At 42.1% G+C, this 27,598-nt stretch overlaps 1 protein-coding gene across 2 annotated transcripts; it reads right to left on the bottom strand.

Moving 5' to 3' along the window:
* Positions 1 to 520: 520 nt before the first annotated feature.
* On the bottom strand, positions 521 to 27,329 carry LOC117710646 (cytochrome P450 2B9-like). 2 transcript variants are annotated; one of them, XM_034505707.2, is made up of 9 exons: positions 26,982 to 27,325; positions 22,873 to 23,035; positions 22,587 to 22,736; positions 21,067 to 21,227; positions 15,317 to 15,493; positions 14,728 to 14,869; positions 12,614 to 12,801; positions 12,305 to 12,446; positions 521 to 1,088 (listed from the first exon to the last, which is right to left on the bottom strand). In XM_034505707.2, the coding sequence occupies exons 1-9, from the start codon at positions 27,150 to 27,152 to the stop codon at positions 907 to 909; spliced, it is 1,476 nt and encodes a 491-aa protein (XP_034361598.1). In that variant the 5' UTR covers positions 27,153 to 27,325; the 3' UTR covers positions 521 to 906. The 2 variants fall into 2 exon arrangements, with proteins under 2 accessions (XP_034361598.1, XP_076786314.1); XM_076930199.1 differs by lacking the exon at positions 22,587 to 22,736 and having other exon boundaries at positions 26,982 to 27,329.
* Between the last annotated feature and the right edge of the window lie 269 nt (positions 27,330 to 27,598).

The raw sequence follows: 27,598 nt of genomic DNA, 5'->3' as shown, positions 1-27,598 counted from the left end.
GAAAGATACATACATACATAATAGATACTTAAATAGATGATATATACATAAATATACATACATACATACATACACATGTACATAAACACAGGATGGATAGATACATAGAAAGTAGATAACTATATACATAGACAAAGATGAGAGAGATAAGAGAAAAAGAGAAAAGCAGACATATAGAAAGACTGATGGATTCATAGATTGACTGACTGGTTGATTGATTGAATCATTCATTGATTCATTGATTCTGTCAAACCTGTTCCTTTAGAGAACCCTTGCTAATGCAGACATTGGTGTGATTCCTGGGAGATTTACGAAGAAACATAGGGAAACCTGAGGTCAATGTTCAGAAACATGCAGCTCAGGATCCATAGGCTGAGGAGGACAATACCTAGATAGAAGTTACAGGAAAAGTATGCTATGAAAGAACATGAGAAAACCCCATGATGGTGTGTGCCTGTGACCTGTAGAATACAGAAACCTAGATAATACTATGTGAAGTAAAGACACAAGACACCAAAGATCACACATTATGTGATTCTGTTGGCCTGAACCATGCATACTAGGCAAGTCTGTAGACATACAATTCAGACCTTATACAGAGTCCATTTACATAGATCACAGAGCGTGGAGAGCTGATGAGCGAGAACTTGGACTGTTGTGAGAAAGGGAAGTGACTCAGCATGAGATGTAGACTCCTGAAGTCTCTGTTTTCACTTCAAGAAAGACAGTTTATTGATTTCTTCAGTGCCATTCACATAGAAGAGCATGCCTTGGAGCTTTGGAGAATCACAATAGGAGGAAGGATGTGATCAGAGAACTATGGCCTGGTTTCCATCAGTTTTCTCAGAGGCACAAAGATAGAACCATTCTCAATAGAAGTGGGGACACCTGATTGCCTCAGCCCAATCAGCGGGCTAAGAAGCAGATCTGGTATGTTGGTGCTATTTTTCCAATACCAGTCTCCTTGGGAGTGAGGTCAATGTCCTTAGGAGCAACAGGGCTTGCCACAGAGAAGTTCTGGAGGATGGCAGTGAAGAAAAGGAACAATTCGTTGCGGGCAATGCCTTCTCCAAGACAAATGCGCTTTCCTGTGGGAACAGAAAAGATCCATGTGAACACTCATCCAGTGTATAGCTTTTGAACTGTCACATCCCTAAACCCATTTATACATTACTGCCCATTGCAATAAACAAGATTAATTTTGACCATCACTCTGTAATTAGAGTAGGAATGTCAAGAGAATTTTGTAGGTAAATGGAAGTAAACAATATCATCTGAGTGAGGTAACCCAGACCCAAAAGCACATGTACAGTATGCACTCACTGATTAGTGGAAATTAGCTGCAAAGTACAAAATACCTATGCTACACTCCACAGACCAAAAGAATCTGAGCAATCAGGAAAGCACAAGCAAGGATGCTCCAATTTCACTTAGAAGGGAGAGTAAAAAATTCATAAGAGGCAGATGTAGGGAGGAGCTGCGTGGGACAGGACATAGGTCAGATAATTGGGGGTGGACATTCAGGATGAACACTGAGGAAAGATAGGAGATATGACCAAATAGCCGTGAGAATGAATGGGAATCTACACCTGACAGGTGGAGGATGCATCTTGAGGAAGGCCAGAGACCTGGAATAGGGGATGCTCCCAAGAATCACTGGTGGGGAACATTAGCCGAGACTCACAGCAGTGGGATTATGGAACCTGAACAGCCCACCTCCTGTGGCCAAGCACGAACTCCAGGGTAAGGGTAGGGACACCAACATATCCACAAAACTTTAGACACAAAATTGATCCTGTCTGCAAGGAATGTAGGAATGGGGCACATAACCAGGACTGAGGTAAAGGCCAAGCAATAACTGACTCAACTAGAGACCCATCCAATGAGCAAACACCAATCCCTGACACTATTAATGATACTCTGTTATGCTTGTAGACAGGACCCTACCATCGCTATCCTCTGAGAGGCTCCATATAGCAGCTGATTGAAACAGATGCACATATCCACAGACAAACATTGAACAGAGCTCAGGGACTCTTATGGAAGATTTGAGAGCCCTGAAAGACATAGGAAAACCACAGGAAGACCAACAGAGTCAACACCAAAGACCATACACAGGCTAGACCTAGCACCCATCCCCCACACACATGTAGTAGATTCGCAGCTTAGATTCATGTGGGTTCTGTAAAACTGAAGTGTGTGCTATCTCTAAACCTGTTGCCCTACTGTGATATATGATCTTCTACCTGGGCTGTTTTCTTGCCTCAGTAAGAGAGGATGCACCTAACCCTAAAGAAACTTGATAAGCCAGGGTTAGGGGATACCCAAAGGAGTCCTCCAAACCCACACACAAGAAATAAAGGGAGGAAATGTGGGAAGGCATTGGTGGAGGGAAGTCCAAGAGAGAGGTCAGATCCAGTATGTAAATTGAATAAATATAAAGAGGGAGAAAGAAGAGAGAGAGGGGGAAGGGAAAAGAGAGAGAGACAGACAGACACACAGAGAGAGAAACAGAGAGAGAGATCGAGAGAAAGGAAGAAAAAAGAAAAGAAGAAAGTAAAACCTGAAAGCAAAGTTTTCATGTTTATATTCTATAGAATCCATTAAACAAACTGAATTTGGCTGAAAGCAGCCTCTGTATGTAACAAAATAATCAAACACAGTAGTCATCTGGACTCTGGACTACGCAATAACTTGAGATTATATTCTTTCCAATAAAAACAACCTTCAGTCACTCTTACAGTTGAGCACTCCTGTCCTACCACCTCTCCTGCATGCCCAGGTAAGGCAGAAATGGAGGTGGCAACACTCAAGCTATCTGCACTTGCCCAGCTCCCTCTTTTGTCTGTACACAGCCTGCTGACACTGATGGATGCTGTAACTCTGAACTTTCTCTGGATCAGCATATTATCCAGTATGAACGGTTTCCTTTGCTCAAATAAACGCTCATGATTTTTATCTCTCTCGCAACATAACAAACCAGTGTACGTGAACAGGAACAAGCATGTCAGGACATGTCACTTCTCCCCAGTGCTCACAGATAAATGACTCCCTGGCTCCAAGACCCTACCCAGCTCATGTTGCTTGTTCTTGCTGTTGTTTCTTAAGAAAATGAATTTGCTTGGGTCTACAGTGTTGGCTTACAGACAGTTCACCCAGGTTCCTCCCAAGTACTTAACAACATCATCATCTGCAGCCATTTCCTGACAGGTGGGAAGAAAGTGTAGCAGTGGCAGCATATAAAAAGGACTGCTCCCCACCCCTGACCCCTTCACTCTTCCTCTAATCTATCCCCGACCCTCTCTTTCTCTCTATACCCACATGTTCCCAGCTGACTTCTCTTTCTGTCCTTTCTGTTTGCTGCTCCCCCGTCTCTGGCCTTATCCCTTTTCCAGGTCCTCACTCTTCTTTCTTACCTAAATTAACCACCCTTTTTCCAGATCTGCCTCATGGTGTGATTAATAGGGGGACACATTGGCATAGGACTGCAAGATGCACCCTTAGCCCTGCCTGCCACTGAGTTATATTTCATAGCATTTGTGCCAAAAGCCTTGGGAGGCTCTCTTGATGGTTGTGCTTATCATAGATCTAAGTCACACACCAAGACCCTACATACAACACAATGCCACCTGCAAAACTACTCTTTATGGCTCACAGATAGCTTGTCACCACATCCACCAACAACAGTTGCATAAACTTTCACTCCTGTCTTTTTTATTTTTTTATTTATTTTATTTTATTTTATTCTTACTTAATCACTTTATATTACACTCACTGCCTCCCTCCTGGTCACCACCTCCCCTTCTCCCCTTTAACATCACCCAGAGTTGGATGAAATGAACTTTCAATGCTCATCACTCCTCTGATACTTCTCACCTGTCCCTATCCCACCATGCTTGGAACTTGCAACAAGACATGTGAATTTATATCTTAAGATGACCACACAGGATGAAGCAACAATTATAAAACCTCTTAGTTTCATAATTGTTGAACTATTTATTATTGTGAACTATTACTGTGAACTACATATTTTTCTGTCTCCTTTAAGGCAAAAAAAGCTATAACAAGTCTCATACTTTAAGTTGGTATACACAAATGTGAATGAATATTGTTTCTTTCTGCAAACATTAGCCACTGGGGGTTAATTCATCCCTTGGATTTCTGGCCACTGAATCTAATATAATAGGTATTGAGATGTTATTTAAATATGGAGAATTCTGCACTAAAACCATCTGGTCCCGAACTTTCTATTTTTTTTTGGGGGGGGGGGAGACTTTTAATGACTGCTGCTATTTCTTTAGAGGTTATGGGACTGTGTAGATGGTTTATCTGCTCCTGATTTAATTTTGATACATGGTATCTGTCTAGAAAATTGTCCATTTCATCCAGATTTTCCAATTTTGTTAAGTATAGGCCTTTGTAGTAGGATCTGATGATTTTTTTAAATTTCCTCAGTTTCTGTTGTTATGTCTCTCTTTTCAGTTCTGATTTTATTAATTTGAATACTGTCTCTGTGCCCTTTGGTTAGTCTGCTAAGGGTTTATCTATCTTGTTGATTTACTCAAAGAACCAGCTCCTGGTTTTGTTGATATTTTGTATAGTTCTTTCTGTTTCTACTTGGTTGATTTCAGCCCTGAGTTTGATTATTTCTTGCCATCTACTCCCCTTGGATGTATTTGCTTCTTTTTGTTCTAACGCTTTCAGGTGTTCTGTCAAGTTGATACTGTATGCTCGCTCCAGTTTCTTTTCGTAGGCACTTAGAGCTATGAGATTTCCTCTTAGTACTGCTTTCATGGAGTCCCACAATTTTGGTATGATGTAATCTCATTTTCATTAAATTCTAAAAAGTCTTTAATTTCCTTCTTTATTTCTTCCTTAACCAGGTCATCATTGAGTAGAGCATTGTTCAGTTTCCACCTGTATGTGGGCTTTCCATTGTTTTTGTCATTATTAAATACCAGCCCTTAGCCCATGGTGGTATGATAGGGTACAAGGAATTATTTCAGTCTTTTTGTATCTGTTGAGGCCTGTTTTGTGACCAATTATATGGTCTATTTTGGAGAAGGTACCATGAGGTGCTGAGAAAAGGTATATTCTTTTGTTTTAGGATGAAATGTCCTATTGATATCAGTTAAATCCAATTGGTTCATAACTTCTGTTAGCTTCATTGTGTCTCTGTTTAGTTTTTGTTTCCATGATCTGTCCATTGATGAGAGTGGAGTGTTGAAATCCCCCACTATTGTTGTGTGAGGTGCAATGTATGCTTTGAGCTTTAGTAAAGTTTCTTTTATGTATGTGGGTGCCCTTGAATTTGGGGCATAGATGTTCTGGAAATCAGTCTGGAAGTTCCTCAGAAAATTGGACATAGCATTACCTGAGGATCCAGCTATACCACTCCTGGGCATATACCCAGAAGATGCTCCAACTTATAACAAGGACATATGCTCCACTATGTTCATAGCAGCCTTATTTATAATAGCCAGAAGCTAGAAAGAGCCCAGATGTCCTTCAACAGATGAATGGATACCAAAAAAAAAAATGTGGTACATTTACACAATGGAGTATTACTCAGCTATTAAAAATAATGAATTTGAGAAATTTTAGGTAAATGGATGGAACTAGAAAATATCATCCAGAGTGAGTTAACCCAATCATATAACACACATGGTATTTACACACTGATAAGTGGATGTTAGCCCAAAAGTTTGGAATAGCCAAGACTCAACTCACAGACCACATGAAGCTCATGAAGAAGGAAGACCAAGTGTGGATGCCTTGGTCCTATTTAGAAGGAACAACAGAAATACTCAAGGGAGCAAATATGGAGACAAAATGTGGGACAGAAATTGATAGAGGGGACATCTGGAGACAATTCCACCTGGGTATCCATCCCATGTGCAGTCACCACAGGTGGACACTGATGTGGATGGCATGAGGTACATGCTGACAAGAGTCTGATATAGCTGTCTCCTTAGAGGTCTGCCAGAGGCTAACACATTCAGAGGCAGATGCTCATAGCTAAACACTGAACTGATCAAGGGTTTCCCCATGAAGAAGTTAGAGAGAAGACTGAAGGGGCTAAAGGGTTTGTGGCCCCATGGGGAGAGCAATAATACCAACAAACCAGAGCTCCCCAGGTCTAAACCACCAGCCTGTGAGCACATAGGGAGGGACCCATGGCTCCATGTATACATGTAGGGGAGAATAGTCTTGTCGAGCATAATTGGAAGAGGAGATCTTTGGTCCCATGAAGGCTGAACACAGAGTGGAGGGGGGGGAATTCGAGGATGGGGAGGTGGGAGTGGGGGGTATGTGGGGACTTATCCTCATAGAAGCATGAAGAGGGGGGATGGGATAGGAGGTTCTTGGGTAGTGGGGAGAATGGATAAGGGGATAAAAATTTGAAATGTAAATATAATATCCAATAATAAATAAATAAATATGGAGAATTTTGAAATAGTTTTGTACTGCTCAACTGCTATTTTATACAGTTTTACTTTTTTGCTACCTCTAAAAATATGTTGTTGCTGATCCTTTTGAGAAGCAGTTATGTTTTCAAAATCCAGGGTCAAAAACAGGATTATTGACTTATTATTAGATGTGGTTAAAACTCAAAACCTGGGGTTAGTAATTGAAAGTCTATGCTCAGATAAACTTAAATCATGTAACATGATTTCATTCTGGGATGTAACCTACACATAGCTAATTGCCATCTTTAGATGAGGGATGAAGAAGGTAGAGCCATAAATTTACCACCATCTTGACTAAGGGCAGTCACATACCCGGCAGCCATCCCTGTTATAGGAAGTCATGGCTTCACTGCCATCTTGATTAAGGACAGCAACATGTGCCTTCAGCAGACCAGGGAAGCAGGACTACAATGGTACTTTTAAACTGAGATAAGATGTTTGTATTATTTCTGTACTGTCTTGACAAATGGTTTTCAAAATTGCTCTATGATTTTACTCCTTAAATGGTGATTTAAGATTACTTTGAACATTTTACAACATTACAAAGGTTATAGATTATTGCATTAAAATATGTCTGGCCTTGTTTTTGCTAATGTTATTAAGCTATAATATAGACTTAAGATTTTTATTAGCTATAGATTTTTATGATATACCATATAAGAGTCAAAAAAGTCACCATTCTCTTTAATGACTGTTTATTGATTAAAGGGGTTTGTTCTCATGCTAGAAGACCTTCAACTCAAAATCATGATTATTTTCAGGCTCAAACCTAAATGGTTCTAATCTCTAAAGGTACTATAACAGTTCTAGTCTCATAAAAACTACTATAGTTAAATAAATTGACAGTCAGTTTTTTATGAATGACCATATTCTTTAATGAGTTCAAAATTTTATTTAAAGGAATACTAAGAACTGATGCAGTTAATTGCAATATTAAGCTTTATTAAGAATCCTGGTTTTATGTTTGCCAGGTACAGTTTAGAGCCAACAAATAAAAACAGACATAAGTTGTTTAATCCATATACACTTTATAGGTAGTAACCTTAAAACCTATCAGGTATCTGCTGAATATAACATTAAATGTTTAAACTTATTATGACAGACACAGACTCCCAAATGCTAATGGTGACCACTGCACCACAAGGTCTCCAAGAATACATAGGCACAATGATGAAGAACTCCACCTGGATTGTTATACCCCAACCATTAGCCAAGTCTACCCCATTGCCTTGCCTACTGTCAGGGCCTGGTCTGAACTATGAACAAATAGAGGACACTCAGAAATGTAATAGTTCTCTCCCAGGTTCCTCCTCCACAGGAAAAATAAAAAAAGCCTCTCATTTTCTGGGTATGATGGATTTACTGCCTCTGCCATGATGCAATGGAGACCAGAGGAATATGAGAGAACTGTCTATGTAGTAGATTATGAAGTAATCAGTCATTTGAATTAATGTCCAGCATCTAGATTATAATTTATCCTTCTCAGGTCTCTGATCACATTGACAGCTAAGATAACTGTAGCTTGACAGCTAGAGGACAACAAGCAACTAGCTCCTTACCCCAAGGTAATCAACAAACATGTCAGTGTCAGGGGCAGCCCTGCTTATACACTAAAGGCCTAGAATCAGGCATAGGCCTGACTAGTACATATAATATATATGCCTGCTAATACAAAGTCTAGGGTATGTGTGGAAAAACACTGAAACAGATATTGTAAACAAGCAGCTTTGATGAAAAATTGCCAAGCCTAAGTTGTCATAGACCTTGTAGATAGGGAACCTTGGTGGATAGTACCAACCTAGATAAGGACAAGTAAATCATAGGTGGAGCCATAGTGATCTGTCCCCTGAACCTTCACCCACTCTGTTCTGAAAGATATCTGTACTCCCCCTGAACACCTATACTCCTCCATCATCCCCTTCCCTTGTGTATATAATCCCTGTGTGAAAAAGTAAAACTTATGGTTTGATCAGCCTATAGACAAGCCGTGGTTCTTTGTGTTTGCCTGTCCCCCATCTTCTTTTTCAGGTGATCTCCCTGGACCTCTGTTTAATGCCCTGCTTCCCAGGACATATTAGCTCATTAGGCAATTCATTAGCTAGTAAAAAACTACCACATCTCTTATTAGAAAAGCAAACAGGTTAGGTTTGCTCACAAGCTTCATGTTAAAAGCTAAATACATTTCAGATGTACATTTTTGCTTTTCCCTTCTCTAAAGGAACTAACTCTGCAGTGACTGTTCCCAATGATCAACCACCTGTATCTCATGGTAAATAATTGAATAAGAAAAAGAAGTAAACTTTATGCAAGGTCTGAGGGTATAAAAGTTAAGTTATGAGGATTAAAAAACTGTTTTTAGGGTCTAAGAAAATGTTTTAAGCTTTGTAAATGCAAGTTGTGGAGGCTGAAGGATGTGAAAAACTTGGATGGTGATAGGAAAGTGGGTTAACATACATAAAATGAACAAAAATGCTTCAGATTTCTTTTCCTCATTGTGCTACTATTACATTAGGACTTCAAAAGTTCAGAGTTCTAACATTAATCAATGAAGTTCTGATAACTTACTAGCCTAACTCTGATAAAACTTACCACTATATGATCCACTATCATACTCACAAGGTCAAGATGTTAAGTTTCTTTTGGTTGTCATTTAACTATAGACTTAAAGATGTTTCTCATTGTGCTAAATGTATGTACATTCTGTCTTCTGAATAGAGGGAAAAATCACTCTTGCCCCTTCTGCTCGTGGAAGGTTTCTGTCTTCCCTGAGCTCACCTTAAAGAGTGTTCATGCTTTACACAAATGTTGTTTACCAAGCCTCTACTAAAACAGAATATGGTATTTACCTTGTACTACAATTTCAAAAGAGACTACAATTCACAATTCTAAAATTTATCTATTTTGGAAACTAAAAAAAAAAAAAAAATTGATAAGCTTCAGGAAACATACTCGGCCAGATTCACCTCTTATGGGTTAAAGATATTCCATCTAGATAAATACCCCTGTCAATCAACAGCCTAACCTTCCCATCTTTGGCCTATTCTAGAGGGTGGGATCAAACCCCCTCCGAAGTTTTGGGAATCTCTGCCTCTAACTACCAAGAATATGGGCCTAGGGGTTTTAATGGTACACCTAAGAGAAAAAGTTTTCTCTCTAATATACTTAACTTAATTTTCCCCCTCTAATATGTATATGTGTTTCAGCATCCTGCCAAATCCACATGTTTACTCAAAATCTGCATCCAGAACAGTTCCAGAGAAGCTACACACAGGTGGTCCTGTCTACTCCCACAGGCTCTTCTACCAGGCCTGTCCATTCCTAGCAGAAGATGGCCCCACAGATCCTAGAATGCAGTGAAACATCCAACTTTCCCAGGACTTGTCTAACATCCCAATTTTCTTAGGGTCCCTAAAGCCAGACCATCACTCCAAACTTATCAGGACATGGTTGAAAGAACATGACAACGGCACTCCTGCTCCACCTCTGCCCCTTCCAAGTTCCTCATGTTTATTTAAACAAGAAGGAAGAAAGGTTGCCTTACAGGCAGTTCCACTACACTTCTCCCAGGGACCTAGCAATAGCTTGCATCATCATCTGCCACCCTTGCCTCTCAGGTGCAAGCCAGATTCAGTAGCAACAGCATATGAAAAGAACTGCTTATAGGGTAATTTCCAATATATACAAATGCTCAAGAGGGTAGACTCCAGAAAATTAAAGAAGCCTATTAAAAAATGGGGCACAGAGCTAAACAAAGAATTCTCTACTGAGGAATACCAAATGGCCGAGAATCACCTAAAGAAATGTTCAACATCCTTGGTAATCTGGGAAATTCAAATCAAAACAACCCTGAAGATTCTACCTCACACCAGTCAGAATGGCTAAGATCAGAAACTCAGGTGACATCAGATGCTGGCAAGGATGGGAAAAAAAGAAACTCATCTCCAGTGTTTATGGGGTTCCAAACTACACAATGACTCTGAAAATCGGTATTACAGTTCTTCAGAAAATTGGACATAATATTACCTGAGGACCCAGCTATACCACTCCTGGGCATGTATCAAAAAGACTCTCCAATATATAACAAGGACACATGCTTTACTATGTTCATAGCAGCCTTATATACAATAGCCAGAAGCTGGAAAGAACCCAGGCATCCTTCAACAGAGGAAGGGACACAGAAAATGCATTTACACAATGGATTACTACTCAGCTATTAAAAACAATGAATTCATGAAATTCTTAGGCAAATGGATGGAACTAGAAAATATCATCCTGAGTGAGGTAACCCAATCACAAAAGAACACACATGGTATGCACTCACTCAATGATACGTGGATATTAATTAGCCCACATGCTCAGAATACCCAAGTTACATTTCACAGACCACATGAAGATCAAGAAAGAAGACCAAAGTGTGGGTGCTTTGGTCCTGCTTAGAAAGAGGAAGAAAATATTTATGGGAGCAAATATGGAGAGAAAGTATAGAGCAGAGACTGAGGAAAGGCCATGTGAAGACTGCCCCACCTATAGATCCATCCTGTATACAGTCAACAAACCCAGACACTATTGTGAATGCCAAGAAGTGCATGCTGATGGGAACCTGATATAGCAGTATCCTGAGAGGCTCTGCCAGAGCCAGACAAATACAGAGGCAACCATTGGACTGAACACTGGGTACCCGATGGGTTCCCCAATCAAGGAGTTAGAGAAAGGACTGAAGGAGATGATGGGGTATGAAACCCTACAGGAAGAACAATAATGTTAACCAACCAGGCCACTCATAGCTCCCTGGGACTAAACCACCAACCAAAGAGTATACATGGAGGCACCCATGGCTCCAGCTGCATATGTGGCAGAGGATGGCCTTGTTGGGCATCAATGGGAAAAGAGGCCCTTGGTCCTGTGAAGTTTTGATGCCTCAGTATAGGGGAATTCAAGGGTAGGGAAAGGAGGGTGGGTAGGGGAACACCCTCATAGAAGCAGGGGAGTGGAAGGGTGATAAGGGGTTTAAAGGAAAGGAGGAGAAAGAAAGGGGGGATATCATTTGAAATGTAAAAAAAAGAAAATACCCATTTAAAAAAGTGTAAAAAAACTGCTTTCCATCACATATTCCCTATCCCACTCCTCCTCCTCCTCCTCCTCCTCCTCCTCCTCCTCCTCCTCCTCCTCCTCCTCTTCTTCTTCTTCTTCCTCCTCCTCCTCTTCTTCCTCCTCCTCCACTTCCTCTTCTTCTTCTTCCTCCTCCTCTTCCTCCTCCTGCTCCTCCTGCTCCTGCTCCTGCTTCTCTCTCTCTCTCTCTCTCTCTCTCTCTCTCTCTCTCTCTCTCTCTCTCTCGCTCTCTCTCTCTCTCTCTGTCCCTCCCTCCCTCCCTCCCTCCCTCTGTCCCTCCCTCCCTCTGTCCATCCCTCTCTCTTTCCCTCCCTCCTCCACACTGTGTACCTGGCCAGCTTCTCTTTCTGTCTTTCTGTCCTCCTCTGTCCCCTTTCTCTAAGTTCTCACTCCCCTTTCTTTCCCAAATAAACTTCCATTATACCAGATCTATCACATGATGTGGTTTACCAGGGGGAATCCTAGGCATGGATCTGATAGGAAAGCCCTTACTTGCCATTGTGTTAAATTTCTTAGCATCGCCTTTAAACACTTTCTGAAGTCCTCCTGACCTGGAGGCTCCTTTAGTTCAGGACTCCCCTCATGGGGCTGTAGCCAGGTTAAATGGGATTGTTCAGGCAAGGCAGCTGGGACAGACTCAGTAAACAGGGACCTATTGCTGTTTGTGTCTCAGAGGGTGCGCCTGCCCTCTAGTGTCTGGGAAAGAAATCACAGGTCTGTCTCACCTGTGGAAAAGGACAGAAAAGCTTCACTTTTCTTCAGAGCTCCATTGGCATCCAGGAAGTGCTCAGGATTGAAGGTGTCTGGTTGTTCAAAGTACCGTGGATCATGGAGAGCTGTACTCAGGATGGGGTACACCTCAGTGTTCTAGGAGACATTATGAGATAAAGATATTAACATACCCCGACTCCCATATGAAAAGTCAGTCCCTAAGTAAAACAGAATGCAGGGAAAACACAGACAGGATGTGGTTGGTGATTCAGAGCATAGAGTATGCTCATGGAGTAGTGATGAGGAATCGCAGCTGGTCTCACCTTGGGGAGCAGGTACCCTCGGAACATGGTGTCTTTGGTGACTCTGTGTGGCACTCCAATAGGTGCAATATCACAAAATCTCTGAATCTCGTGGATGACTGCATCAGTGTATGGCATTTTGGCGCGGTCATCAAGGGTTGGTAGCCGGTGTGAGCCGATCACCTGATCAATCTCCTTTTGAACTTTCTCTGCACAGGAAAGGGGGAAAGTGGACCTGCTTTACCGGCTTGGTAGCAATGATATTGTATTCTATCAGCCAATGACACAGGTAAACAATGAAGTAAAGAAACTCTGCTCAGAAACAGACCTTTCGAGGGTACAAACAACTGTCCTGTTCTTAAGTGCCTGTTTCTTTGTGCCCATAATTAAAACTATTTTAAATCTCTCCTCCATGAGCTTCAACCTCATTTCAGCAGGGTTTTACTAAAGAAAGAAAAATAGACAGCAAAGGACGAATGCACAGGGAGACTTGAGAGCAACTGTAGAGAGACAAGATCGCCAGGGAGAGAAGAAGAAATTCTCACCTTGGCAATAAATTGATGATACACACACACCATAACTGTACATGGAACTTTATATTAATAACTTGAAGCTTTGTCCTGTGCCCTCCCCCACAGTCTTGAGAAGGCCTGTGAGCTGTTTACCACAGTAGACCAAAACAATAGGACCTAGGAGGCAATGCCTCCTGCAGACCTGCAGTCTGCTCCAGGAGCTAGAAGAATGGGCCTCCTGCTGAGCTTGCCTTGACCCCTCAGGGCTGCGCTCACCCAGCTGCTGGGCTGAAACAAGAAGAGACTCTGGGGGTCTCCTCTATATATGTGAAAGCAAAATATTAAACTTCCGGCCTTGATCAGAATAGTTGTCTTGGCCCCATGTTTTCTCTCGCCCTCCATTCCCCTTTCACTCCCAGCCTTCCTTGCAGGTGAGCACTGTTCCCGGAGCTGCAGGCAGTACCTTGTCCTCAGAAATGTAACAGAGAAGTAGGTAGATTAGTAAATTAAACCATCAACAGACACATGTAGAAATGAATACATAAGAAAATCAATGGATAAATGAATGTATAGACATGTTCATGAGTTAATGGAATGAACACACTAAGCACTGGATTATATATCCAACTTGTAGGTCAACAGGTGATTCAGTTGGTGGATGAATGGGAAAATGGGTAGACAAACAAATTAGAAATTCAAAGGCCACTTGATAAAGAGATTAGGAAATGGAGCCTGTGGATAGAAGGAGAGAGGAGTGTGTGAATGAATCAATGACCAATAGTTTATTCAACTCTGCTGATCAAAGGAACAACACTTCAGTTGATTCATTCAAATATGTAAAAGAAAGGTCTGCTTTGGTGGTTAAAGAATCAATAAATACACAAATAATCAGTTAAATTATAAGTGGTTGACTGGGAGGATTCAAGGTGTGTGCGTGCATCTGTGTGTGTGTGTGTGTGTGTGTGTGTGTGTGTGTGCATCTGTGTGTGTGTGTGTGCATTGTGTGTGTGTGCAAGAGAGTGCACGTGAGTGCATGCATGCATCTGTGTTTTTGTGTATGAGAGTATTTGTGAATGAGTGTCTAGTATGAAGATAGAAGGATGAGTGAGTAAATAGCTCTTTGGAGAGATTGATGTTTAGTTGTGTGAGAATGACTGAAGGGAGAGGCCTATAACATGTTCATTGATGGGTAGACAAATAGCTGGGTGAATGAACAGATAAGTAGATAGATAAAGATTGGCTGTAAAGGAAGATAAATAATAGATGAATGTAGAGACTGACAGAAGGCAGAAAGAAAGAGATGGAGGGAAGAAAAAGATACATTTGTAGATGGATGGATAGATGGATGAGTGGATGATGGATAGATGGATGAATGGACAAATGGATGAGTGACTGAATGGATAGACAGATGGTTGGATAAAACTTTTAGCAATAGGAGAAAACAACAGAAAACTGGTCAGCTGAGTGTTCATTCACACACCACCCACAGCACCGCCTTAGTGTAGAGGCAGAGAAAAGCCTTCAGAGTTCTAGATGTAAGTGGTCCATGTCTCATTCATCCACAACAATCTGTTCAGGCAAAAGGGAGCTAGAAAATTCCCCAATGGTCCACATGGGGCACACCTATGACATGGGGATACTTGAGCATGACCAGGAAACCATAGCAGAGGGTGTTGCTGGTAGTCTCGCTTCCAGCAAAGAAGAGATTGAGTACAGACATCATGAGGTTCTGGTGATGGAACTCCGTGTGGCAGTTTGACTTCTCCTGGTTCCAGATGGGAAAGAGAAGAGATGGTCAAGGTTGACTTACAGGGAGATGCACACATTTATGGCCACTGTTCTTCTGTGAGTCTCACACTGTTTGCACCACTCGACATTTCTCAGCACTGAACACTGTTCCTTGAATTCTTCTGTCTTCTATTTCTCTACTTTTCTCCTTGGTGGTTTATTGTATTTTGTCTCCTAAGCTCATTCTTCTGTGGTCTTTCTGTTCTATGCCCTTTGCCCTGTGTTTCTTTCCCAGCCATTCCCTTTCTCTACTCCATACATCATTTCCCTTCCTTTCTCTGTTCTTTATTTCCAGATGTCCTGCATCTCATGCACTCTGTTTCTTCCTCTCCTCACCATCTGCTGTCCCCTCCAATCTTTTTGTCTGACCACATTCCCATCCTTCACTCTCACCTATCCCCTCTCTCATCCGTGCATGACTAACCATCTCCATGCGCAGAAGGAAGGTATCAATGAAGTCTCGGGGAGTGCTGGGGTCCAAGGTGGCCCTGTGCTTCTCCACATTGTGGCCAATGAAGTCGAGGATTTCCAGTACATTTTTGGAGATTTGTCTGTGGGTACCAGGAAAGTACTTCAGGAAGCCAGAGAAGAGCTCAAATATCTGCAAGAAAGTAGAACCCAGGAGGTCACCTGGAGCTATCAGGTCCCAAGAAGTAAGCAGTGCTCTATCTTAGTCATTGATTTAATGCTTTGGGAGACACCATGACCAAAGCCACTCTTACAAAAGAGATTTAATTGGGGGTTTGCCTATGGTTTCAAGTTATTTCATTAACATCATGGTAGGTAGCACCCATGCAGACAGGCAGACACAGAGATAAACTCTTACATCCTGATACACAGGCAGGCAAGAAGAACAAGAAGGAAAACTGGGCCTTGCATGAAACTTCAAGAACACCCCAACAACACACTTCCTCCCACAAGGACACACCTGTATATTCCTTAGAGTGAGATCTGCCCTCCCTTTTCTTTAATTTGGGAAAAGGGGGCATGGGATAGGGGTTTTCTATGGGGGGTTGGGGGGGAATGGGGAAAGGGGATGGCATCTGAAGTGTAAATAAAATATCTAATAAAAAAATTAAAAAATTAAAAAAAAAGAAAGTACTGAATTCCCCATATCACTAGGAAAGCAAGATTCAGATTTAAAATCACTTCTAATGATGATGATAGAGGACTTCAAAAGGGACATAAATAACACTCTCAAAGAATTTGAGGAGAACACGGGTAAACAGGTAGAAGCCCTTAAAGTGGAAACACAAAAATCCCTTAAAGACTTACAAGAGAAGAACATCACCAAACAGGTGAAGGAATTGAACAAAACCATCCAGGACATAAAAATGGAAGTAGAGACAATCAAGAAATCACAAAGGGAGACTACCCTGGAGATAGAAAACCTAGGAAAGAAATCAGGTGTCATAGACACAAGCATCACCAACAGAATACAAGAGATAGAAGACAGAATCTCAGGTGCAGAAGATATCATAGAAAGTATTGACACAACTGTCAAAGAAAATACAAAATGTTCTTAGCACAAAACATCCAGGAAATTCAGGACACAATGAGAAGAACAAACCTAAGGATAATAGGTATAGATGAAAGTGAAGATTCCCAACTTAAAGGGCCAATAAATATCTTCAACAAAATTATAGAAGAAAACTTCCCTAATCTAAAGAACAAGATGCCCATAAACATACAAGAAGCCTATAGAACGCCAAATAGATTAGACCAGAAAAGAAATACCTCCCGTCACATAATAATCAAAACACCAAGTGCACAAAACAAAGAAAGAATATTAAATGCAGTAGGGAGAAAAGGCCAAGTAACATGTAAAGGCAGACCTATCAGAATTACACCAGACTTCTCACCAGATACTATAAAAGCTAGACGATGCTGGACAGATGTCATACAGACCCTAAGAGAACACAAATGCCAGCCCAGGCTACTATACTCAGCAAAACTCTCAATTACCATAGATGCAGAAACCAAGATATTCCATGACAAAACCAAATTTACACAATATCTTTCCACAAACCCAGCATTACAAAGGATAATAGCAGGAAAGCTCCAATACAAGGAGGGAAAGTATATCCTAGAAAGAGCAAGAAATTAACCCTCTTCCAACAAATCCAAAAGAAGATAGCCACACAAAGATAACTTCACCTCTAAGAACAAAAATAACAGGAGACAACAAACACTGTTCCTTAATATCTCTTAACATCAATGGACTCAGTTCCCCAATTAAAAGACATAGGCTAATGGACTGGATACATAAACAGGACCCAGCATTTTGCTGCATACAGGAAACCCACCTCAGTGCAAAGATAGACTCTACCTTAGAGTAAAAGGCTGGAAAACAATTCTTCAAGCAAATGGTCCTAAGAAACAAGCTGGAGTAGCCATTCTAAAATCTCCAGCCCGAGAACACAAAGGGCTCATGGCTCCACCTGTATAGTAGTTGAGGGTGGCCTTGCCAGGCATTAGTGGAAGTGGACAGCCTTGGTACCTGAAAGTTTGGATTCCCTAGTGTTTGGGAATTGCAAGAGCAGGGAGGTGGGAATGAGAGGATGGTGGGAGTACACCCTCAGAGTAATTGAAGGAGGAAAGATGGGATAAGGGGTTAGGCATCAGTGGAAGTAGAGGGCCTTGGTGCCTGAAAGTGTGGATTCCAAAGTGTTGGGAAATTTCAAGAGTAGGGAGGCAGGAATGAGAAAATGGTGGGAGCACAGCCTCATAGTAATTGGAGAGGGGTAAAGGGTTAGGCATCAGTGAAAGTGGAGGGCCTTGGTGCCTGAAAGTTTGGATTCCCTAGTGTTGAGGAATTTGAGAGCAAGAAGGCAAAAATGGGAGGATGGTGGGAGCACACCTTCATAGAAATTCCCAGAATTATATGGATTAGACATGATAGAGGCAGGCAGCCAGAAGACTAGATTTCAGAATTCAAACAAACAATTATCTTGATACTAAAATTTGTTTTAAGAATTGTATATTGCAGAATACATAGCCTTGGTGTATCTACTCATCAGGCAAGCTGAGCAGACCTGCTCGAAACCTCTGATGTCCTGGAATTCCAGCTGGATGCAGTGAAGACACAGTGTCAGAGGCTTATCAATTTATTCTTCCCCCAACACCTCTTCTAATATCTCAACACCCATAATCAGCTTGAAGAAGTTAATGAAGATTCAGCGCCCCTATTCCCTGGGCTTGGGGACTGGGGTGGTTAATATTGGTCTGTCTTTCTAGGGAAAAGTAGTGGTTTTGGTGGAAGAGGGAGGATTAGCTAGGATTTATTGCATAGTCATAACCTTCTGGTAGAAATATGTATAATTGTTATTAAGATGAAGTTATAATTTCTTAAATGGTACAAAATTTACTTTGATTTCAAATTTAAGGTTTTCATTGGTACGAGCTCCTTATTAATATAAAAGTGAGATGAATATTGTTACTATCATAGGCATTGTGCCTGTATAACACATTTAGGAATATAAGGCTTAGACCCAGTCCTTCTTTAAGTTTTTTAACTTATCTGAGATGGATAGCCTGTGAGTTAAGGACCTATAGCAAATTCATGGCTTTGAGTTTATTGTTAGGGAGTTTTCTATATTTTCTTTAGAAATAGCTGAGAGGAGTTAACAGACAATAGTCCAGATAGTCTTACATGGATAGTTGGTTTTCAAAACATCAGAAATCCACAGAATTGACGTTATAAACATTTCTGTACTAATGTTCATTTTGATTAGAGACCTGTCTGCTCCTAACAGCTTCCTGTCTTGGATTTAAGAAGAAATTGAGCATCTTTGGAGTTACTCCAATTGTGGTTAGACAGCCATTAGGCAAGAATTGCCTCTTTCCATCTACAGACAAATTACTGTCCAGAAAAGGACACACTTGCAGAATAGTCGACTGATTATATCTGCCAAGACAGAGTAATCAGCCCTTAATAATTCTGCATCACTAGGTCTGTCAGATGATCCTGGGCCAGAAGGCTGAAGATAGGATGCTCCAACATTCTGTAGTATAGGGACTGTCCTGGTGTTCAGTGGTCTCTATAAATTGGCTATGTTTTAGAAGCTATGCTTTATGCTTCCCATAATCTCAGTTAACTCAGTCATTCTGGATTTCTGATGGGGTTGAAAATTTATAGTCCCATAGCCAATCCTTGCTATTTACTTTCAGAGAAAAGATTTGAGAGGATGGTTTTCACCTGACATTTATTCTAAAGCCAAGAAAAAAAGCCAGGTTCAGAACTAAGTCTTTTATTTAGGAGAGATGACAGAGGTTCTGTTTAGTCAACAAAATGATTGCCTGGGTATTAGGTCTATCTTGCACCTTACTGACATAAACTTATATAGTTATGCTCTAACTGTATTTTGAGAGAAAAGTTTTATTTTAACAGGAAGGGTGATAAGGGAGGAGCTAAGGTGGGAGGAGTACAGAGAGGAGGAGTAAGGAGAGGAGGAGGAGAAAGAGAGGAGGAGCTAGGTGATGAGAGAGAAGCAGAGAGGGGGGCCAGACATGGAGGCAGATGCTCACATGTCTCTACCAGTCAAAGATAGTTGATACATCTAGGTTGGGTATTAGGTTACACTTCTGATTGATATTGTGCATTACCAAACTTATAAAGCCTTTGGTTGACATTTTAAAAATTGTATAAAAGCAAAAAGGAGAAGGGGGTATGGAATAAGGGTTTTCTAGGGAGGGGAAATGGGGAAAGGGGATGGCATCTGAGATGTAAATAAAATATCCAATAAAAAAAGTGGGGGAAAAAAAGAAGGGGATGACCAGGAGCAGGGACAGTAAATGGGATGTAAAGTCCATAAGGAAAAATAAATAATAAAATAAAATTTTAAAATACAACAATGGAAGAAAGGAAGGGAGGGAGCGAGGAAGAAAGGAAGGAAGGAAGGAAGGAAGGAAGGAAGAAAGGAAGGAAGGAAGGAAGGAAGGAAGCAAGCAAGCAAGCAAGCAAGCAAGCAAGCAAGCAAGCAAGCAAAGAGGTGAGAATGAAGGGCTCTGGCAGGGCCAAGGATGGCATACATGGCAGACAGGGGATCAGTAAGTTTTCTTTTTGACCTTTCTCTCCTTGCTAAACCATTCGATTGCATTTCTAAAGCCAGTTCACAAGGTCTATTCCCTCATTTGGTCACTGACTCATTCCTGAGACAAAACACCAAGGCCCAACAATCAAAACTTATTATTTGGATATTGTGCAGTCAGGATTTAGAAACTCACCCTAGACAGACTCCCTATTTCCCCTTAAAAATGACAACCAGCAGAAACACCTCCTTGGTGCTGCTGCTGCTGCTGCTGCTGCTGCTGCTGCTGCTGCTTTTCTGCCTTTTCTGAGAAGCCTCATCTTCTACTTGTATCTCCAGAGAAATAAATCTCATTTGTGCCAAAACCTTGGTGTTTTAGTATGTCTTATACTAACTCCAAGGGACCATCATCCCTAACACTATGTCCCCAAATTTGATTTAAAAACACACAAAGCTGGCTCTCTCTCTCTCTCTCTCTCTCTCTCTCTCTCTCTCTCTCTCTCTCACACACACACACACACACACACACACACACACACACACACACACACACTCTCACAGCTCTCTCAGACTCTCTCACTCTGTCTCTCTCAGCTCATGCATGTACATTATACACATGAATGCTTTTGAAGTTCTGAATCCATCTCTAAACTTTCTCTTGCATTCTCTGTGTCTCCCTTTTCCTTTCCTCTGCTCTCTCTCACAGTCTCCTTTGCTGAAGTGTCTTTGTTTTAATTTCTGGGTTTTTGGTTTCTGGACACAGGGTCCCATGTAAGCAAGACTGGCCCAGGATCACTGAATTTCTCATCTCTCTGGCTCCAAGTGCTGGAATTGCCCATGTTTTGTACCACCTCACCCAGGATATAAAGTGCTGGGACATATGCATGAAACTCAAGTCTTCTACACTCTGGTTATACCCACATCACCCACTTTATCATTTCATATGTATATGTATGGCTCTGTATTTCTACATTCAAGTTTCTCCATCTTACTCATTATCACTCATGCCCTGTGTCAGGTTCAGCTTCCTCGTCTCTCAATAATATCTATGCTTTTTTTCACCCCTAAGATACTCCCTTTTTCACCCACAAATCAGCTTCTTCTTAACTCTGCACTGGATGCTACTCTTCTCCCATGCACTGACCTGGTTGGAGATTGAACTTAAGAGTGTAAGGTTCTGATGTAGCAGCTCAAGTAGGTGCAGGAACTGGTGGTCTGTGTAGTCAAAGCGCTCTCCAAAGACAATGGAGCAGATGATGTTGGCTGTGGTGCACTGGAAGAGGAAAGTGGGATCCAGGGGAGCTCCTGGAGGATGAGGAGGCAGGATAGGAGACATGGGGTCAAGGGCCTGAGGAACATTAGGCATCAGCCACATCTCTGTGAGGCTGCCCCTTTCACTACTCAAAGAATTACAACACCTGCTACCCCATTGGCACATATGAAGAGCCAGCCCCTATGCTCAGTAACACTTGTACCATTTTATTTAATTTCCCTCAGTGCTGTAAATAAGATGGGATGCCATTCATATACACAGGTAGGGAGGCTAAGTTCACTAATGCAATTAAACTAATCACAACTGGGTTGAGGATTCTGGGACTCAGAGGTAGAGTGTGGGTAGTTAGACTCCATACTCCACCTCCTCCCTGGTCACCATTGCAGGAAGCCAAACCCATGAAATTACCTGCTATTCTGGAAAAACCTAGTCAGTTAAAGTACAAAGTTAAGAAAGGACATTCTTCCTGGGTCTCAGGTCCCAGGAAACTTAAAAAATGTCTTGTATTTCCCAGAGGCTGGTTACGATAGTGGCATGGTCTTAGGTAATGAGGATATGATAGTGAGGTAGCCTTAAGCAATGATATTGCCTAAACTTCCCGATTTGTTTGCCTTTATAACCTGCCACCTGAAATTAAAATTTGAGAGCTTGATCAAATCCCTCGACTTGCTCTCATTCTCTGTGTCTCTTGTCCCTTCATTCTTTTGCCACACCCTCCCTAGGTCCTCATTGACTGGGACACACCATTCTGACTCTGAGCCGATAGTTAACTCCCAGTGGCAGGAAAGGACAAGGAAAGGTTCAGAAATTGCCTGTGTGGGTTCACAAGCCCTGCACACTCCACTCCCATCTGCCAGTGTTCCTCCATCACTTCTCATATTTTTAGTCTCAGGTGTTCCAGAAGCCATCAGGACCTGCCGCCTGCCGCCTGCCGCCTGCCGCCTGCCGCCTGCCGCCTGCCGCCTGACGCCTGCCGCCTGACGCCTGCCGCCTGACGCCTGCCGCCTGACGCCTGACGATGCCTGACGCCTGATGCCTGATGATGCCTGATGATGCCTGATGATGCCTGATGATGCCTGATGATGCCTGATGATGCTTCATGATGCCTCATGATGCCTCATGATGCCTCATGATGCCTCATGATGCCTGAAGCCTGATGCCTGCTACCTGATGCCTGATGCCTGATGATACCTGCCTGCCTGCTGCCTGCTGCCTGCTGCCTGCTGCCTGCGTACTGCGTACTGCGTACTGCGTACTGCGTACTGCGTACTGCGTACTGCGTACTGCGTACTGCGTACTGCGTACTGCGTACTGCAGATAGAGTAACAAACGCTAGTGGTTAGAGGGCTGTCATTGGTCAAGCAGAATTGGATACTTTTTCTGAGATTCACCCTGGTATGTCTTCAGTTCCTCCACCAAACATCGGGCCTCCTCCTTCATCCTCTCCTCAACACTCCGCTTTCCCATCCCAAAGTCTCTCAGAGTTGCCAGAGAGAAACGCCGAAGAATCTTCCAGCGTTCCCCATTGGCAAAGGCTATACCTAAAAAGGATGGAGAAGCATAGGTGGGTAGGTTACTTTGGCAGTTCAGAGAATCCCCAGGCATTCCCCAACACCTCACATTTCAAGCTCACTTTCCTGGGTCACATCCTTCACTTCACCCTGTCCAATATCTCACCATACTCCTGCATAGTCCGTTGAAGTGCAGCAATTGTTCCCCGGCCAGAAAAAGCCTCAGCATGGTCCACCAGAGCCTCCCTTATTGTCTGTGTCCCACACAGCACAACCACAGGCTTCGGTCCCAAGTGCACTGTGAACACATCTCCATATTTTTTTTGAAGCTGCCAAGTATAAGGATAACACCGTTGTGATTAGCCAGCACAAAAGTTCTTGTTAAATTGTTAAAACACTTAGTTACAGATTGGTAAATGACCACCTTCTCCCCTGTCCACACTTCCCCTTCTGAGAACCTAAGAGTTGAAGGGTTATTGCCATCACTGAGTCTTTACTGATTGATAAGATGTCCTAATCAGTGCACCAGTACTGTAGAATAGGGGAGAAAGGGCAACACATGCTTATAATACTCCCATTGTGGAAGTAGAGGCCAAAGAATCAGTAATTATCTTTGGCAACATATTTTGTTAGAGGTCAACCTGGCTACCTAAGGTCCTATCTCAAAATACATAAATAGACATAGATATGGATGTGGATACACACACACATACATATATATTATATCCATGTCTGTGGCCTTCCATCTGGCCAGATGTTCCTGGCATCTCATCTAAGAACCATACTTCCTGTGACCCAGCTTCAACCTGATCAATGCCTCTGACAACATGTAGGCAAAACAAACCTGACCCTTTCACTGGGTTACTTGGGAGGGGAAATGGATGACCCCTGGTGGTGGTCCTGGCTGTCACCAGTACAGACCACTGCAAAACTACCTAGCAGTACAAATATCTCTGGGCATCTACTGGGAATTGGTTCCTGGAATATCAAACCCTTTCAGTGCTGAAAGCCCTTGAATAAAATGGTGCATATATACAAATATCCCACCCTCATCCTCTTGAGACTTATATAGCTCAGTTTAGAGTTTCATGCAACTAATAGAAATTAGATACTATAGAAATGTTTAGCATCCCATGTTGTTTAGGAAATAATTCTATGAAAAACCTATTCACATGTTGGGTTTAAATGTATTTATGGTTTTAGGTGGGTCACTCCTTCGATTCTTATGCAACAATGTACTAACAATCTACAGCTCAGATCAATGATATAAATAGAACTTGCTGACTATATGTTGACACAGAAGCAGGTTTGTTTACATCTGTTGCATCTCAGTGATGTTCATACACAGGTACAGTTACTGTACTTGTTGGAATGGTGAGAACACCATAACTACAAGGGAGTAAGACAGGAACTCATCTTAATGATAATTCATCTACACCTGGATGATAGGCTTGTGTTCATTCTGAAGATTCACTGTAGATGGACTATTTGAACTACAATGTCAGACTCACTACAGGGAAAAGGTGCACCAAGTCATGCTATCATGACAGAGTATCATCAGCTCTTACTTTGAATCTATTGGCAGTTAGCCTACTTGGGGACAGTTCAACTTTCTTCAGTGGTGCAGAGAAACCTGAGACTCCCAGGACCCAATGGGATTGATTTAGCTGTAATGCACAAAGAAGGGGATAGAACCTCCAGAGACCACCTACAGTAGATAGGCATGGCAACTAGTCAAAGGATGGAGCCACCCACCCATCTCAAAGTTTATTTTTATTCCAGAAATGTTTCTTTCCAAAAGAAGAACAGAAAAAAACATGAAACAGAGACTGAAGGAAGTGCCAACTTGGAACAAAATTACAGCCTATAGGTTGGGAAAAGATCTGAACCAACCCCATATCTGACAGAGGACTAATATCCAAAATATAAAAAGAATTCCAGAAGTTAGGCACCAACAAACTAACTAACTTAATTAAAACAAGGGGTACAGAGCTAAACCAAGAATTCTCAACAGAGGAATCGCAAATGGGCGAGAAGTACCTAAAGAAGTATTGAATATCCTTAGTCATTTGGGAAATGCAAATCAAAATAAAACTGAGATTCCACCTTACACATATCAGAATGGCTAAAATAAAAATGCCAAGACAGGGCAAATGCCAGGTTGTGGAGCAAGGTGAACTCTCCTCACCTTCTGGTGGTGTGGGGAGGGGGGCATCCCCCCGACCCCCGCTTGGGGGAGAGGGGAGAGGCTGCTTCTTCTTTCTTTTCCTCCTCCATCTGGTTCTCCTTGAGGCAGCCCCTATGCTACTGCAGCTGACCTGCAGTCAGTGATCCTGCATATGTATGATTGTTGCATATGTATAATAATGGGAAAAGCATATTAATAGCAGGAATCTTTCCTAAAATCACATCCACCACAGCCTTGCTAATGGGGCACACTCGCCACAAATTATATAATAACCCGAGGCAAGCATTTCAGGATGATCATCTGCTCATTATTAGCTTGTCCCATTATGGCTCCTGACGTGGTGGGAGCATAATTTTCAACAACCACTCTGAAAATCAATTTGGCACTTTCTCCAAAAATTGGGAATAGTTCTACTTCAAGACACAGCTATACCACTCCTGCACATATACACGCAAGATTCTCCAGCACCCCACAAGGACACTTCCTCAATGGTGTTCATGGCAGCCTTATTCACAATATCCAGAAACAGGAAACAACTCAGATGTCCCTCGAGTAAAGAATGGATAAAGAAAACATGGTTTATTCCCACAAAGGAATGCACTACAGCTTTGAAAACAAGGACATCATAAATGTCTCAGGCAAATTGATGGAACTAGAGAATATCAGTGCAGTAACCCAGATCCAAAGTGACATGAATTTATGTATGCACTTGTAAGTGGATATTGTCCATAATGTACATGATAACCATGCTCTGAACAACAGACCCAAAGAAGCTAAAAAACAAGAAGGGCCCAAGGAAGATGCTTCAGTTTTTCTCAAAAGGGAAAACAAAACAAATATCAGACAGAGGTCAATGGAAGGAGACATCTGAGTGGTTGAAGAGACTGGAAAAAATAGAGTTGGGAATCAGATGTAGGTAGAGTTAAAGAGAGAGAAGGAAAAGGTCAGTAGGGAAAGCAATCTCTGGGACTTGCCTTGTGGTATCCCCAGAAGGTGTATGGAGGCAATTCTAGCTGAGATTCCTAGCAGTGGAGGCTATGAATCCAGAACTCACCACTTCCTTTAGCCAGACAGGACTACCAGTGGAAAGATAAGGACAGCAACCCACCCTCAGAACCTCTGACACAAAATGTTTCCTGTCTACAAGATGTGCAGGGACAAGCATAGAAAAGAGATATAAGGAATGGCCAACCAATTGAGACTCATCCCATGGGCAAAAACCAATCCCCGACACAATTAATAATACTTTGCTATGCTTACAGACAAAAACCTAGCATAACCTACCTCTGAGAGGCTCTACCCAAAGGCCCTTGGAAACAGATGCAGAGACCCACACCCAAACATGAGCTGGAGTGCTGGGAGTCTTATTGAAGTGTTGGGAGGAGGATTGAAGGACCCCAAGAGAACAGGTAGTCCAAAGGAAGACCAACACATTTAGCTAAACTGGAACCTTGGGAGCTCACAGGACCTGAATCACCACCCAAAGAGCAAGCATTGGCTAGACTTAGGCCCCCTGACACATACATACCAAATGAGCAATTTGGACCCCCAAAACAAGAGCTGGAGATGTTAATTGATTATTAATGAACAAGTGGTAATTAAACATGTAGTTAGACTTGTAAAGACTGGTAAAAATGGTGCCAGGATCAAATGTTTATAAGTAATTAGCCCTTCCCACCTACCTATCTACCTACCCATCTCACCTACTGCCCTGCCTCTCCTCCCCTATTTCCTAAAACACCTCAAGCTATTCTCTTTTGATAGCAAAAGAATACCTTACTGTTGATGGCACTGATGTTTTATTTTCTCTTCTGGAATTTACAAGCCCTAAGGAATGCAATTCTACACCCTTACACCTTTCCATGACTACACCTCAATACTTCTATACCTCCAAGCAAAGTACCCCACAGAATTCCAATAAAACAAGACTCACCTGTCATCTAGAACAGAAGTCAGCATCCATCACCAATCACCATCTCACCCTCCCCTTAGCAATTTTCCCACCTGAAACAACAGTTCTTCCCACTGAATGACCTCCAAAACAAAAGCAGAAGGAAGCCCGTACTAAGACTCCATATAGGTCTCACCTGAATGAAACACTTAAGGAGGCCACCTCTATCCATCTGCAAGAGGTTCCCCAAGAGAGGTAGGGGACGGGGTCCTGGTGGAAGATGACCATGGACCTTTGCATGGCCCCTGACCAGAAGTAGAAAGAAGCTCAGGAGTACAGCAAGGAGGAGCAGGACACTAGGTTCCATAGTCGTGGTCTAACCAGAGTGTTTCAGTGTACACTCCTGCAGGACTTTTGATGCTGAACCCACCTCTCCACTATGTTATGCAACTCCAGCTATCCCCACCTCCTGTCACTCATTGTCCAGGAGTGTGGGCACCATAGTTTTTGCTTGAGCTGCTGGTGACCTGCTCATTTGCTATTCTATTATCCCCAACCCAGATGTTAGCAAGGACAGTATGAAACAGATAAACAGGACAAAAGGGCATTGGGAGAAATGCCTATTGATTTCTGGGAATGGGTTGTTAGCTTATCTATTTATTTGCTGAAGTACTGACCTGTGTGTGTATTCTCTCTTAGTGAAGGACATTTCTTATATAAATATGACTGTGTGTTTTTCTGTGTTCTGCTAGGTTGCTACGGTGTGTGTGTGTGTGTGTGTGTGTGTGTGTGTCTGTACTAGGTTTTGAGAAC

The sequence above is a fragment of the Arvicanthis niloticus genome, chromosome 1 (assembly GCF_011762505.2).
Source record: "Arvicanthis niloticus isolate mArvNil1 chromosome 1, mArvNil1.pat.X, whole genome shotgun sequence".
In the NCBI taxonomy this organism is placed as follows: Eukaryota; Metazoa; Chordata; class Mammalia; order Rodentia; family Muridae; genus Arvicanthis; species Arvicanthis niloticus.
Note: the sequence above shows the minus strand (reverse complement) of the source record. Positions and strands in the feature narration are given on the sequence as shown.

Bases quoted from the DNA above. Each gene is read 5' to 3' on its own strand.
- LOC117710646 (XM_034505707.2), bottom strand. From the start codon at position 27,152: ATGGAACCTAGTGTCCTGCTCCTCCTTGCTGTACTCCTGAGCTTCTTT. The intron at 12,802-14,727 runs GTGTGCCCCATG...TTTCCTGTGCAG, and splicing joins CAAGTATCCCCATGTCATAG to AGAAAGTTCAAAAGGAGATT. The intron at 12,447-12,613 runs GTGAGACCAGCT...AATGTCTCCTAG, and splicing joins GAGGGTACCTGCTCCCCAAG to AACACTGAGGTGTACCCCAT.